Below are 12575 nucleotides of genomic sequence, written 5' to 3'. Positions count from 1 at the left end.
TCTCTCTCTGTTCCCTCCTGCTGCCCCACGAGTCCAGGCCAAGGCTCAGAGGCTGCCCAAGAGCACGTGTTCTTGAGGTGCTGTGCAAGCATGTATGAGTGTGTACGTGTGTGTGTGTGCGCGCGTGTGTATGTGTGTGCACACATACTCAAATGCTGGCTTCAGAATTTCCAGCTGTGACTTTCTACTCTCTCCATAAACAGTGTTTTCCTCTTTTTTTTCTTTCTTATTCTCATTTGACACATAGCAATTAGACATCTTTCTGGGGTATAATATGCGATTTCAATATCTATATACACGGTGAGCCAATCAGCCTGGGATGATTAGCATATCCATTTCTCTCTGGTGAGATCATCTAGAATCCTCTTTTGTGCCTTTTATTTGGCAGGGGGTGGGGGTGGAAACTCACCGCACTGCTGCTACTTTGGTCGCCACGTGGACAGTGCAATCCAAGCAACACTTTTATTTTTTCCATCTCTCTTCCTCCCCTTACAGTGCTCCCTACCTGCCCCCCACAAGCTTTGTTACACCAGCTCTTCCCAGGTCCCCCCTCCCCATTTCCCTATAAAAGTCAACAAGTTTGGGCTTCTAGAGCCACTGCTACTTAGTGTAGCAGCAACTACGAGAAATGTCAACAAAAGGTTGTGGCTGACTGCCAATAAAACTTTATTAACAGAAGCCCACAACCAACACGATTGTGTCTTTAACCCAAGAAGGCAAAGGTAGGGAAGGGCGCTGAGCATGGTAGCACACACCTGTAACCCCAGCACTCAGAAGGCAGAGGCAGGAGGAGGATCAAAAGTTTGAGGCCAGTCTAGCCTTCAATAGCAAAGCCCTGTCTCCTAAAACACAAGAGTTAGAAGTAGACTAGCTCACCCCAGGCTCTGGATTCTATCATCAGCACTGCAGAGAAAGGAAAGAGTATCCAAGATTTTCATGTAGCCCATCTGTCCACAGCAGGCATCGGAGGGGGTGAGGACGGGGTGGCAGGCAGTTAAATTCCACATGCAGAAACTCTGCCTCGTAGATTCTTAGCAAGTGCACCAGCCTTTTTAGCTTAAAAAAAATAATAATTAGAACTTAGGGCCTGGCACTGTCCCTCAGCCTCTTCGTGCTCATGGCTAATGCTGTACCACTTGAGCCATGGCGCCACTTCTGGCTTTTTCTGAGTAGTTTATTGGAGATAAGAATCTCACGGACTTTCCTGCCCTGGGCTGGCTTCGAAGCATGATCCTTAGATCTCAGCCACTCAGATCTCAGTAGCTAGGATGACAGGCTTGAGCCACCATTTCTAATGTGTGCAGCGTGCATCTGAGAAATTCCTTTAATGAACTGAATGAAGTGGGTGTAGACCAGTATGGTGCAGAGTGCCTGGCTTTACCGGCCTGAGCCTAGAGAGCTGTAGCTCGGGGTGGGGCTGAGGAGATCTGTGAATGGTGAGGGCTCCCCGCTGCCTGGGGCCAGGCCAGTGACATGGGGCAAGCATGTGGTGCTCACCCAGTTCCCTCAGCAGGGAAGGGGCCCGAGGGAAGGCGTGGTACCTGAGGTTTTTCTGGGCCGCTGAATGTCACCCTTTCTCTCCCGGGAAAAGCGCTCTAATTACCTGCATCGGCAAGTGCTCCAGTTCGCCACACAGTACAGCAACGTGCGTGTCACCCCCTGGAGGATGGCTACCATCTGGGGCGGAGCCAGCCTCCTGTCCACCTACCTGCAGAGCATGCGCGACCTCCTGCAGATGCCCGACTGGCCCTGGGACTTCTTCATCAACCTCAGCGCGGCCGACTACCCCATCAGGTGAGGCCTGGGGGGGGAGGGGGCAGTCAGCCAGGGCGGTGGGCCTGCCGCCCCTTGCTCCTCCCTCCTGGGGACACAAGTGAGGCGTGGGAAGGCGTGGGCCTTGGTGAGGTGCTGCAGGGGGCCTCGCTGCTGTCTTTGTAGTCCTGATGCTGACCCCCGCCCCCATTCCTTCACTTGCTCGGCATTTATGGTAAGGACAGTCTCCCGACTCAGTTCAAGCAGGGAAAACAACAGGAAACAAAACCAACAAATGGTGCGCAGAGGGCACGCGCGGGGAGAGGCCAGGTGGGGAACGGCTGGAGGCTGATGTGGGCTCATGCCCTGTGTGTGCTTAAAAAAGAAAAAGGCAGCATTGCTCGAGGGTGGGAGGGGTAGAATGTCCAGAGGTGAAAGGTCAGAGAAAACCGGGGCCAATGCAGGAAATGTGCTGTCATGCTGAGCAAAATGGAAGCCACGAGCCCCCTGGGAACAGAGGAAGGGCTGGCCTCGAACTCGAAGCGGGCAGAATGGAAGAAGGAGGCTGTGTGCCTCAGCCTAGGCCATGTGAGGCCTGTGGGTTCATGGGCTGAAACTGTGGCACCTTCTGCCCACTTGTGACATCCACGTCTCCAGACCTGTCCCCTCCACGAGGGAGGACCAGATCACATGCACTGTAGAGCCACCATTTCTTTTCTTTTTTTTTTTGATGGGTCCTGGGGCTTGAACTCAAGGCCTGGGCACTCAGCAGTGTGTCCAGCTTTTTTGAAGTAGTTTATTGGTGGTAAGAGTCTCATGGACTTTTCTGCCTGGGCCGGCTTCGAACCACAGTCCTCAGATCTCAGCCTCCTGGGTAGTACGGATGCCCGGCGTGAGCCACCATTTCTAATGTGTGCAGCGCGTAGCTGAGAAATTTCTTTAATGGACTGGATGAAGTTGGTGCAGCCCTCCCCTCTCCCAGGAAGGACCGGGTTCAGAAATGCCCGGCTTGCTGTGCGGGGCTGACGTGGCATGCCCTGCCTTCAGCTTCCACAGCAAACCCAGTCACAGGTGGAGACACTGAGGCCCGGCAGTGCAGAGAACCAGTTCTGTCTGGTTGCTGGGCTGGGGCTTTCTCTGTCTCAAGTGAACCTCTTAGCTACAGTCAGCAGGCTCAGGCTAGAGATCGCCTGGGACGCCTGGTAAACACGGATGGCCATGGTGGAGGCCCTTGAACTTGCGGCTGGGTGGGAGATACTTGTCCCAGGGCAGATGTTGTCCCTGAGTCTGAGCAGCTGCTGCTTCAGGTTCGCGCTCTCCCTGCCTCCAGACTTCGTGTGAGCCCACGGAGGTCAGGTCAGCCTCAGGGGGGTCAAATAGTGTCACTGTTGGAGGCCAGGCGAACGTGCCCGCTGCTGCCCCCTAGAGGTGCTGTGCTGCACTGACTGCAAGTTGAGGTGTAACTGGGCAGGTGTCCTTCTCCCTGGGGAGAGCTTCCCCTCTCCCCAGCTCTGCTCAGCCTCCCAGAGGATGATTCTGGGGGCCAGGGAAAGGGGGGGGCGTTCACATCTGAATTCCTCTCTCCTGCTAACCGACAGTGAGCCCACCGGCACGCACATACAGTGCCCGGTCATCGAGGCTTAATAACAAACCATAACAGAGCCAGGCACTTGGAGCATGCTCAGTGGATGTCCAGTGTTCTCCCCTCGGTCACATCCCACATCGTGACCCTCCAAGGGTTCCGGACTTCCTGGCCCATTCTGAGGTCCAAGGGAAGATGAACAGCATTTCTACGGCTCTGTTAGCATCTGGGCTGCATCTCTGTTGGTCTGGCTGGTTCTTCCTCTCCCTGCTCTCTTCATGCTGCTGCCCAGGCTGCTCATGCACGCGCGCACACCTCCCCTTCCCCGCTCAGCCGGCCTCCCCCTGCCAGAGGTGCTTCGTGCAGTAGGCACCAACAGCTCCGCTCGCTACTGCTGCCACGAAGTCGCCACACACAGAAACATATGAATTTTGCAGATGAATGGTTCCATCCCGGGCAACTCTGATAGGTTTTTCAGTCCCCATCTGCTGCTCCATCTGTAGCTTCCAAAATCCACCACCTCTCCATCCCAGGAAATTGAACCAACGTAGGAGCCTTCTTGAAGGGGCGGCAGGAGCCCCCAAGGTAGCATCCTCAACAGTGATCCCAAAACGTGGGCGTCTCCGCGATGCCCCGGGCTCCTCACCCTGACTGAGGTCAGACTGGCTTCCTGGGCACTAGCCTCGTTTACGCCCCAGGCATAGAGGGCTTGGATTAGGCTCTGCCTGTACCTCTGTGGCCATGTGAACTGGCATACGTTTTCTTCCATTTTGTACATCTCCATTTTTTTCCCCTCCATAAAACGAGCTGCTGGGAGAGGAACACAACACCTAGAGGTAGAACAGGGTGCCCAATACACAGCCAGGGCTGGGTGGGAAGGAAGATGCCAAGAGTATTTGATGATGGTGCTAGCTCTGGTAGCAGGTACCAGTCCTTCTCTAGTCCTGTGTCTGAACAAAAAGAGGGAGACTGAGAGCAGAGCGCCCACGGCTCCGCCCCGGGCTCTCATTCTGCGTGTGGGGTGTGCCCAGGAGCGTGCGCACACAGAGCAGTGAGCATGCGCGAGAACCCAGGCCCTGATTCTTCCGCCTCTTGGGGATCCATATTCACAAAGGATGGCCCAGTCAGGGGGCCGTGTAGACACAGAAGTTGTCTCCTCTGCTTTGGGATGCCAGCGGGACCAGGTGGGAGCACAGAGCTTGGAGACGTCTTTTGCCATCCAAGCCCTCCGGTTTGGAGCTGCTCAGGGGAGGAGAGAGCTCAGGCCAGCTGGGACACGGAGGCTGGAAAAGGCCCGTGGATGCATGAATGGAGATGGTGTGCCTCCATCGCTCAGCACGTGTTCCCGGAGCAGCAGCTCCAGGTCGGCCATGCGTTCTCCAGCCACCGGGAAAATCAAATCTGGTTCCGAGCCTCATTGCGGTGGTTAAGGTCCGACCAGGTGGGGCCCAAACCCAGCTCCTTCATTCACAAGTTGCGTGAACCTGAACTTGAGCGAATTACCTCTTACCCTTGTGCCTCAGGTTCCACATCTGTGAAAATGGAGGTAGTAGCAATGCCCTGTGCTGGAAGTTTCACGTGAGTTGTGTGCCAGGGGTTGGCGAACACTCGCTAAGGACTGTCTGTGTGATGATCGTGGTGATTAATAGGAAGAAGGGAAGGCAGGCCCAAGGGTGCGTGCCTGCAGTCCCAGCCGAGGCAGGAAGATCACAAGTGTGAGGCCAGCCTGAGGCCGCATACAAGACACTAGCTCAAAAAGGAGGGCACAGGAGACACGAAATGCCACAGTAATGAACATGTCATTCACTCACAAAGATGAGGGGTCTTTGAATCTCCCAGCCTTGGGGTGGGGGTGGGAAGGACTGTGAGTTCCCACCGGGATGTAGCCAGGGCCCGGTGATGTACCCCACAGCATCTCATGGCTGAGTTCCCAGAAGCCCTGCCGGGGATGGGGGTGTCTCGGGAAGGCGATCCAGGGAGGCCAGGTGGCCCTGAGCAGGTCTCAGGAACTGGAAGGAGGCTGCGTGACCGGAAGGCACAGAGCACGGAGCCTACAGGGAGCAGAGCGGGTGGGCGGGCCCAGCACCACCTCACTGTCCATCACCTGAGGGGGCGTGGCTTGGCCAGTGAGCAGGAGGCCTTAAGGGGAGCCATTTATGGAGCAATTGCAGGCCGGGCGGCCAGTTAGGAGGCAGCAGGCTCTGCTCTCTGTGCTGGGCGGCCAGTTAGGAGGCAGCAGGCTCTGCTCTCTGTGCTCACAGAACCGGGGCCCTCCAAACCTCCTGGCAGCACATATACCCTGGCAGCAGTAATGAGCTCCCAGAATCCAACCAGCCACTTAGTCCCTCAGTCACACGGAGCCAGGCAGCACCTTCTGTTTGGGGACCGGGAACCTCACACCTGGACAGACAGCCCCATTCACAGATCCACAGAGCGTTTCAGCCGGAGACAGAGCCGGGAACGCAGCCACCCACTGGCCCGGAGCAACAGTCATTGGAGAAGTGTACTAGTTGTAAGACAGCCTAAGGAATAGAAAGAGAGCGAGGCAAAAGAATGTGCCAGAAAACAGTTGAGAGACCCTCTTTGTTTCCTGCCCTTGATTTTTTTTTTTAAATCACGGTCAGGCTCCTGTGGCATAGACTGCACTGTCATCACCGCCATTTTTAAGTGTGCGTCTCTAGTGGTATCAAGTATCTTCACGCTGGTGCACAGGCACCTCATCCACTGAGCTGCAGAAGACTTTTCACCTTGCAACATTGAGGTTACTTGTTGAACAGCTCGCTGTTCCCTCCCTCCTCCCCCTCCATTCCTGATGACCACCATCTTTCCATCTCTATGAATTGGATTCCTTTACATGTTCTATGTAACTAGAGTCACCTCGTACTTGTATTTGTGACTAGCTTATGGCGTTCAGCAGTGCGTCCTCAAGGGTCACCCAGGGGGTAGCATGTGTTCAAATTTCATTCCTTCTTAAAGCCGACGGACCACATTTTGTGTATTCACCCATCATGGACTCGTGAATAGCTTCTACCCCTCAGGTGTTATGCCTAACACTGTCATGAGCAAGGCTGTGTAGAGATCTCTTCAAGACCCTGCTTTGAGTCCCTGAGATAAATGCCCAGAAGTGGAATTGCCATACGCTAATTCTATTTCAGTTTTGGTTTGTTTGGAGGAACCCTCGTCCTGTTTCTCCAGATTGGTTGCACCATTTTACAGCCCCACTCCCCAGCAGTTGATGAGATTTCAGATTCCTCCACATCCTCACCCACACTGGTGTTCATTTGTCATCCCCATCCTCATGGCTGTGTGATGCCTCTGGCTCTGTCTAAAGATGTAAACTCCCAAAATAAAGGGCCCAAGAACCCTGGGAAAGTTTAGACAACTGGTATACCTGCTGGTCGACACTCTGGCTGTCAGAACTGTGTCCCTGCCAGAGGCACAGTCTCTGGATAGGACTCTCCTGCTCAACCGAAGCCCACACACACTCTGTCAGCCTCCACCTCATGCCTCCACCCAGGTCCTACACATCCTACCCAAACCCTGACTGACATCTCTTCCTGTGCATCCCTCTCAATCCTCTATCCCACCCCGTGAGACCCTCGTCCGGGTTCTGAGTGATTTTCAGAAACTCAGGGCTCTACCTTGTGCTCAGAGAATATAAATGTGTGTGTGTGTGTGTGTGTGACATAGGGTGAAAGGCTGAAAACAGGTACAGCGAGGGGGCAGACACGGGGTAGGAATCTCACACGGTGACAGAAAAAAATAGCAAAGTAAATCAAGCAAATGCAGCACAGGAAGACCATTCGCCTCGGAGCTTCATGGGAAGTTGGCATTTTGGGGTCCAGTGAGCATCTCTGCTCTCTCAGCAGCCAACCACTTTTGTCCCTGGATGTGCAGAGATGCACGCCCTCTTTTCCTAAGACCCCAGGGCCCCTGGGATAAAAGCATCCGCCAGAAGCTCCACCCGGATAATGTGCAGTATGGAAGGGTCACCTGCCCCGGCCATGGCCCCGCAAGGGGACTGGAAAAAGCACGCCCGTAATTACGCTGTTAACAGTGTTGTTTGCATCTAGTAACAAAATCAACATATCCCCAGCCCTGTTCTTTTTCAAGCTGACAGAGCACAGGCTGGCTTTTGCAGAAATGCACTCTGCTTTTCTCTCGCCAGCTGCTCTGGTCTTCAAAGCTCTATTTCAGGCAGCATGGCTCTAGGGCTTTCTTGAGGCCAAGAGCAGCCCCACACATCCACTGGCCAAGCAGAGAGAGGCCGAGTTCTCCCAGTTCCCCCAAAAGTCTGTGAGGAGAATCCAGGCTCCTCAGGAACGCAGGAGTGGTTAAAAACTCCGAATGAAAGGCAAGAGTTGATGCGTTCCATCCGAACACATTCCCACCCTATTGTGGAAGGCTTTCTGCTTGAACACCACAAAGATTCGGTGCCCAGGAGGGAAAAAGAGTTTGATGGTTCTGTCTTGAGTCTTCTGTTTTGGCCAACAGAGTAATTTGTTTATCGATGTATCCAGTTATGAAACAAATGATTCTATTAGAATCTATACAGAGGAGCTGGGAAGGTGGCTCAGTGGTAGAGTGCTTGCCTTGCATGCATGAGGCTCCGGGTTTGCTTCCTCATCACCACATAAGCAGAAATAGCTGGAAGTGGCGCTGTGGCTCAAGTGGTAGAGCGCTAACCTTGAGCTGAAGAGCTGAGGGACAGCGCCCAGGCCCAGAGTTCAGGGCCCACAGCCGGACCCAAAAAAAAAAAAAAAAGAATCTATTTAGAATTTTGAGATTCTATTAGAAACCAGCATGCTCTTTCTCTAATATGTATGTATGTATATATTTATTAATATATAACTCTTCTTCCTTATATGCTACTTGGGTTTAATTCAGGGTCCGTGCAACTTAGCCAGGTCCCCAGTCCTTTTGCTGTTTTTGCAGATAGGGTCTAGAGCTTTTGCCTGGGCTAGCTTCAGACAATAATCTCTCTACCTCTACCTCTCAAGTAGCTAAGAGTATAGACATGAACCGCCACACTTGACTTGGTTTTGCTTTTGTTTTTTTGTTTGTTTGTTTGTTTGTTTTGTCGGTCATGGGGTTTGAACTCTGGGCCTGGGCGCTGTCCCTCAGCTCTTCAGCTCAAGGCAAGTGCTCTACCACTAGAGCCACAGTGCCACTTCCGGTTTTCTGGTGGTTAACGGGAGACAAGAGTCCAGGCTGACTTTGAACCAAGATCCTCCCATCTCAACCTTCTGAGTAGCTAGAATGACATGCGTGAGCCACCGGCGCCTGGCCAGAATCAGCTTTTAAGGCCAAGCATGTTTGATTGCTGAGTCCATCTTCGTTTAGAAGTTTGCCACCCTGAGGAAGTTTCTAAGGGGTTACTTTAAACCTTGCCCTGAACAGCCCTGTTCATCTAGATGACCTGGGGGTGGGGGCACAGTGTCCCCAGACTGACAGGCCTCAGGGCCCCTTGAATGGGCCTCATGAGAGCAGAGGCTGTAGCATGGGCGGGGGAAGGGTTCCTGTGTCATGAGCTGAGCTACTGGCACCACCCTCCCCACCCGCCCCCCAGTCCCGCAGCCCTGAGCATGCGCAGGGGCTTCCTGTGGTCTCTGCCCCTGGGCCCCATCGTCCACCAGGAGGGCAGGCCCACCCTCTGGGAGCCATAGCCCAGACTTGAGCTGGCCAGGCAGAGACCGGCCTGTGCCACCCACAGGCCGCTGGTGGGACATGCAGGCAAGTTGTTGCAAAGCGCCAGCATCTTCAGATTTCTGAAGCCGAAGTTTGCTTTCAAATACACCTGACGTGGCGGGGCACTGGCATCTCCCGCCCGTAACCCCATGTGCTGGGGAACCCGAGAACCGGGGGATTGTGATTCAAGATCAGCTGGGCTGGAAAAGCTTGTGAGACCCCATCTCAACCCCATAGCTGGGCACGGGGGTGGGGGGGAAGAGGGCTGTCACCCCACACTCCATAGGAGCGATTCAGTGGATCCTGGTACCTCCTGCCATAGCTGAGGTTCTAAGCATGGACCACCAGGCCCAGCCTTCAATTTGTATTTTTAAACTGCTTAAGAAAATCACTTTTACTGTATTGAAATTTCACATCAGACCCCAAACGGATAGAAAGGAAGACCCCCCCCCCGTCAAAACTAGGGCAGGGGGAGGCTCCCCTGGACGGGATCTGAAAACCACTGATCTAGAAGATGTGTCTGGCATCCTTCTGTGCCTAGACACTGCCAGATCCCTGCCTCGAGGCCCAGGGCTTCCTCCACGTACACAGTCTGGGCTTGTTCAATGTCTCCTCCGCTTCTGCGATCAACAAGCGGCAGCCTTGGAAAAGTGTTGGTGGAGAAGGTTCTGGCACAGTCGCTCGAGTCCCCTGGGATCTGTGTCTGGAGCCAGGTGTCTGTGTGTGCCGGAGGTCGGCGGAGGCGGTGCTGGTGTTGGTTCTCCAGTGGGGGGGGTGTCTGCAGGGGGGGTGTCAGCACTGTGGGTTCTGACCTCCTCAGGTGTGGGGACTGGGCAGGCTGCCCACACAGGGTGAGGTGATCCGCCCCAGCGCCTTACTCCACACCCACCCCAGCCAGTCCCGCAGCACCGGCTGACCCCCCTAGCCTCCACTGGACCCCGCTGCCCACCCTGCAGGTCTTTGAGGTCCTCCCTTGCCCGACATCCGGAGCCCCACTTCCAGAGCCAGCTCCTCTGCAAGCTCAGATCTTCACACCCTAGCTTTCCTCCCACAATCGCTTTCAAGATCCAATCTTTTAATGGCCTCCAAAATGGACCCCCTCTATCCCCGCCCCCATCAAAGACCACGTCAAATAACAGGCTGTGATCCATTGTCACCTCATGGCATGTGATTACAATCAGATTTCAGAGAATTAAAACAAGACCCAGATGTGTCTGTGCACGAGGTAGGTTGATATTTGGCGGGGGAGGAGAGGTAAGGACAGGGTCTCACTGTGCAGTTCAAGGTGGCCTCAGACTCACTCTATAACCCAGCCTGGCCTTCAACTCCTGTCGCTCCCGCCTCAGCCTCCCAAGTGCCAAGATTACAGGCACGCACCACCATGCTGGTTGCAACTTTTGGTTCTTCACTTGTGATTTCCAGTGGCGTTTCTCTAACCAACTGGGCCTGGGTGTACTGACCCTAGTCAGTGGCCTCTCTGTTCCGGTGGACTGTCCCGAGGAGGGGCTGATGCATTCAGAGCCTCCATTGATGGACCATCAGATCATCTCACCTGGTAGAACGGCCCCGAGTCATTTGTCCTAGCACCTGACCCCATATTGCCAGAGCCTCATGCCTTCCATCTCTCCCACTGCCGTCCTGTCCACTGCCATTGTCCACGGGAGCCACGGAAGGAGGTCTGGAGGGAGACTCATGCTGTAGAGCAATCCAGGAAGGCTGCCTGGAGGTGTGTTCAGAAGCCGGGCAGTGTCTTGGCTGCTTTGCTGCTCCTCAGTGCCCAGTGGTGGCCGTGATTACGTCGGTGGGGTTGGGAAGAACTGTAATGCCAAGCTTCGCACTTTGCACAGTGCAAAACCAAGTCTGCCTGCAGAAGTCTGGCTGCACTTGAACCAAGGATTCGCCTCATTTCCAGTTCCGGTGTTCTCTCCCCTTCAGGAGCCTTGAACCTGACCTTTCTTCACTCTCGTTCTCAGATCCCTGACATCTCCAGTCCCCCACCATCTCCCTCCCTCCCCCGTATTCCCATAGCGGTCAGTAAGAGTCCGTCATGCTGTGCACACAGTGAGCACCACTGCATACACAGCGGGGTGCGTTCCTGCACCCCGTTCCCCATCTCCCTCAGGTCAGGTGGCCAGCAAAGACCTAGGGAGGGGCCGCTCCGCTCCCCACCCTCAAGCCTCCTCCTTCCTTTTGTTTCGAATGAATGAATGGAGTTATAACTATTCAATTATGTCAGGCGCTTACGCCTCGCCTTTGCCACCTTTTAACAAAGCAGTGCGTGAGCACACCTGAGCAGCCGGGGCTGAGCCCGCAGCCTGGCGCCCTGCCCCCCCCCAGCACATGCGCACCACGCCCCCTCCGTGTGCCAGGCCCCAGCGCGTGGAGGAGCTGGAGGGAATGAAGCCCAGTGCCAGCCCTTCCCCTCACGCCAGGAGCCCCGTCAGTCCAGATGGGAAACCCTGCGCTGTCAACAGACAGATGGGCGCCCGCTGGAGCAGCTGCCCCAGGCCTGGGGATGGATTCAGCCCCTCCACAGCCCACCCCGCTACTCAACAGGAGGTCACTTCCTCCATGTGAGTCTCGCTGGCTGTTAGAATGATGGGACAGACAGACGCCCTGGGTGTACACAGATAAATATGAAAGGTTGTGTGTGGAGTGGGGTCTGAGAAGGAGGAGCTCCCCCACCACTGGGGGAGTTGGTTGGGTCCCCCCATATTCTGTGGGCCCGTGGACTCATCAGACATAGCAGTGGGCTGTGTCCTGTATTCTGCAAAGAATCCTGGGCGGCTCACACCTGTCATCCCAGCTACTCAGGAGGCCAAGATCTGAGGAGCCTCGTTCAAAGCCAGCCCAGGCAAGAAAGTCCGTGAGACTCTTACCTCCAAATAACTACCAAAAAGCCAGGCTGGAGGAGTAGCCGAAGTGACAAAGGCCAGCCAAGCCAAGCTCAAGGCCCTGAGTTCCAACCTCAGTCTTGTGAACCCGTGTTCCTGTTCATGTCACTGCAATGACTGGCATGGAGCCCCGTAGGTCCTGAGGACTGGGTGGGTTTATAGTTACAGGGTGCCTAGAACCGCGCCTGGCTCACATAGTAGGCCCTCAAGTGTCGTGTTTGCCACTGTTGGTATTTGGTGCTTTGTCTGGCTGCTGCAGGTGAGAACTTTATGGGTGTGGGGGTGGGGCCAGTTCCCCCCCTCCCCCCATCCCCCCACCAGTGGCTTTCTGTGTACTTGGCCTGTTCATGAAGGAAGTGTGCTGTGCTCCACCACTTACCTGGGTTGGTGAAGGACCATCTTCTTCAACCCGAAACTCCACATCCTGTGGTCACCCGAGTCCTGCACACGTCACCACAGTTGAGCCTCCGTAGACCTCGACGGCTTCGTTGGTTTGTGTCGAAAAATCACAGTCGCTATAGGAAAAAAATTTAAAAACGGTACATGTGGTTTATCAAGTTGGAGTATTACTCAGCCTTGAAAAGGAGAGGAATTCTTGCAGGCACTCCGAATGCGAGCGAAGCTTGAGGATGCTTCCCTGAGCAAAATAAGCCAGTCAC

At 54.7% G+C, this 12575-nt stretch overlaps 1 protein-coding gene across 1 annotated transcript in view; it reads left to right on the top strand.

Annotated features, from left to right (window-relative positions):
* The window catches only part of Xylt1 (xylosyltransferase I), a 112379-nt gene that overhangs the window by 57940 nt on the left and 41864 nt on the right, over positions 1-12575 (top strand). The window contains exon 5 of the mRNA XM_013011197.1: positions 1592-1794. Coding sequence (XP_012866651.1) covers positions 1592-1794 — 203 coding nt within the window. The remainder of the gene's footprint in view (positions 1-1591; positions 1795-12575) is intronic.

The sequence above is a fragment of the Dipodomys ordii genome, unplaced genomic scaffold (genome assembly GCF_000151885.1).
Source record: "Dipodomys ordii isolate 6190 unplaced genomic scaffold, Dord_2.0 Scaffold14, whole genome shotgun sequence".
In the NCBI taxonomy this organism is placed as follows: domain Eukaryota; kingdom Metazoa; phylum Chordata; class Mammalia; order Rodentia; family Heteromyidae; genus Dipodomys; species Dipodomys ordii.
Note: the sequence above shows the minus strand (reverse complement) of the source record. Positions and strands in the feature narration are given on the sequence as shown.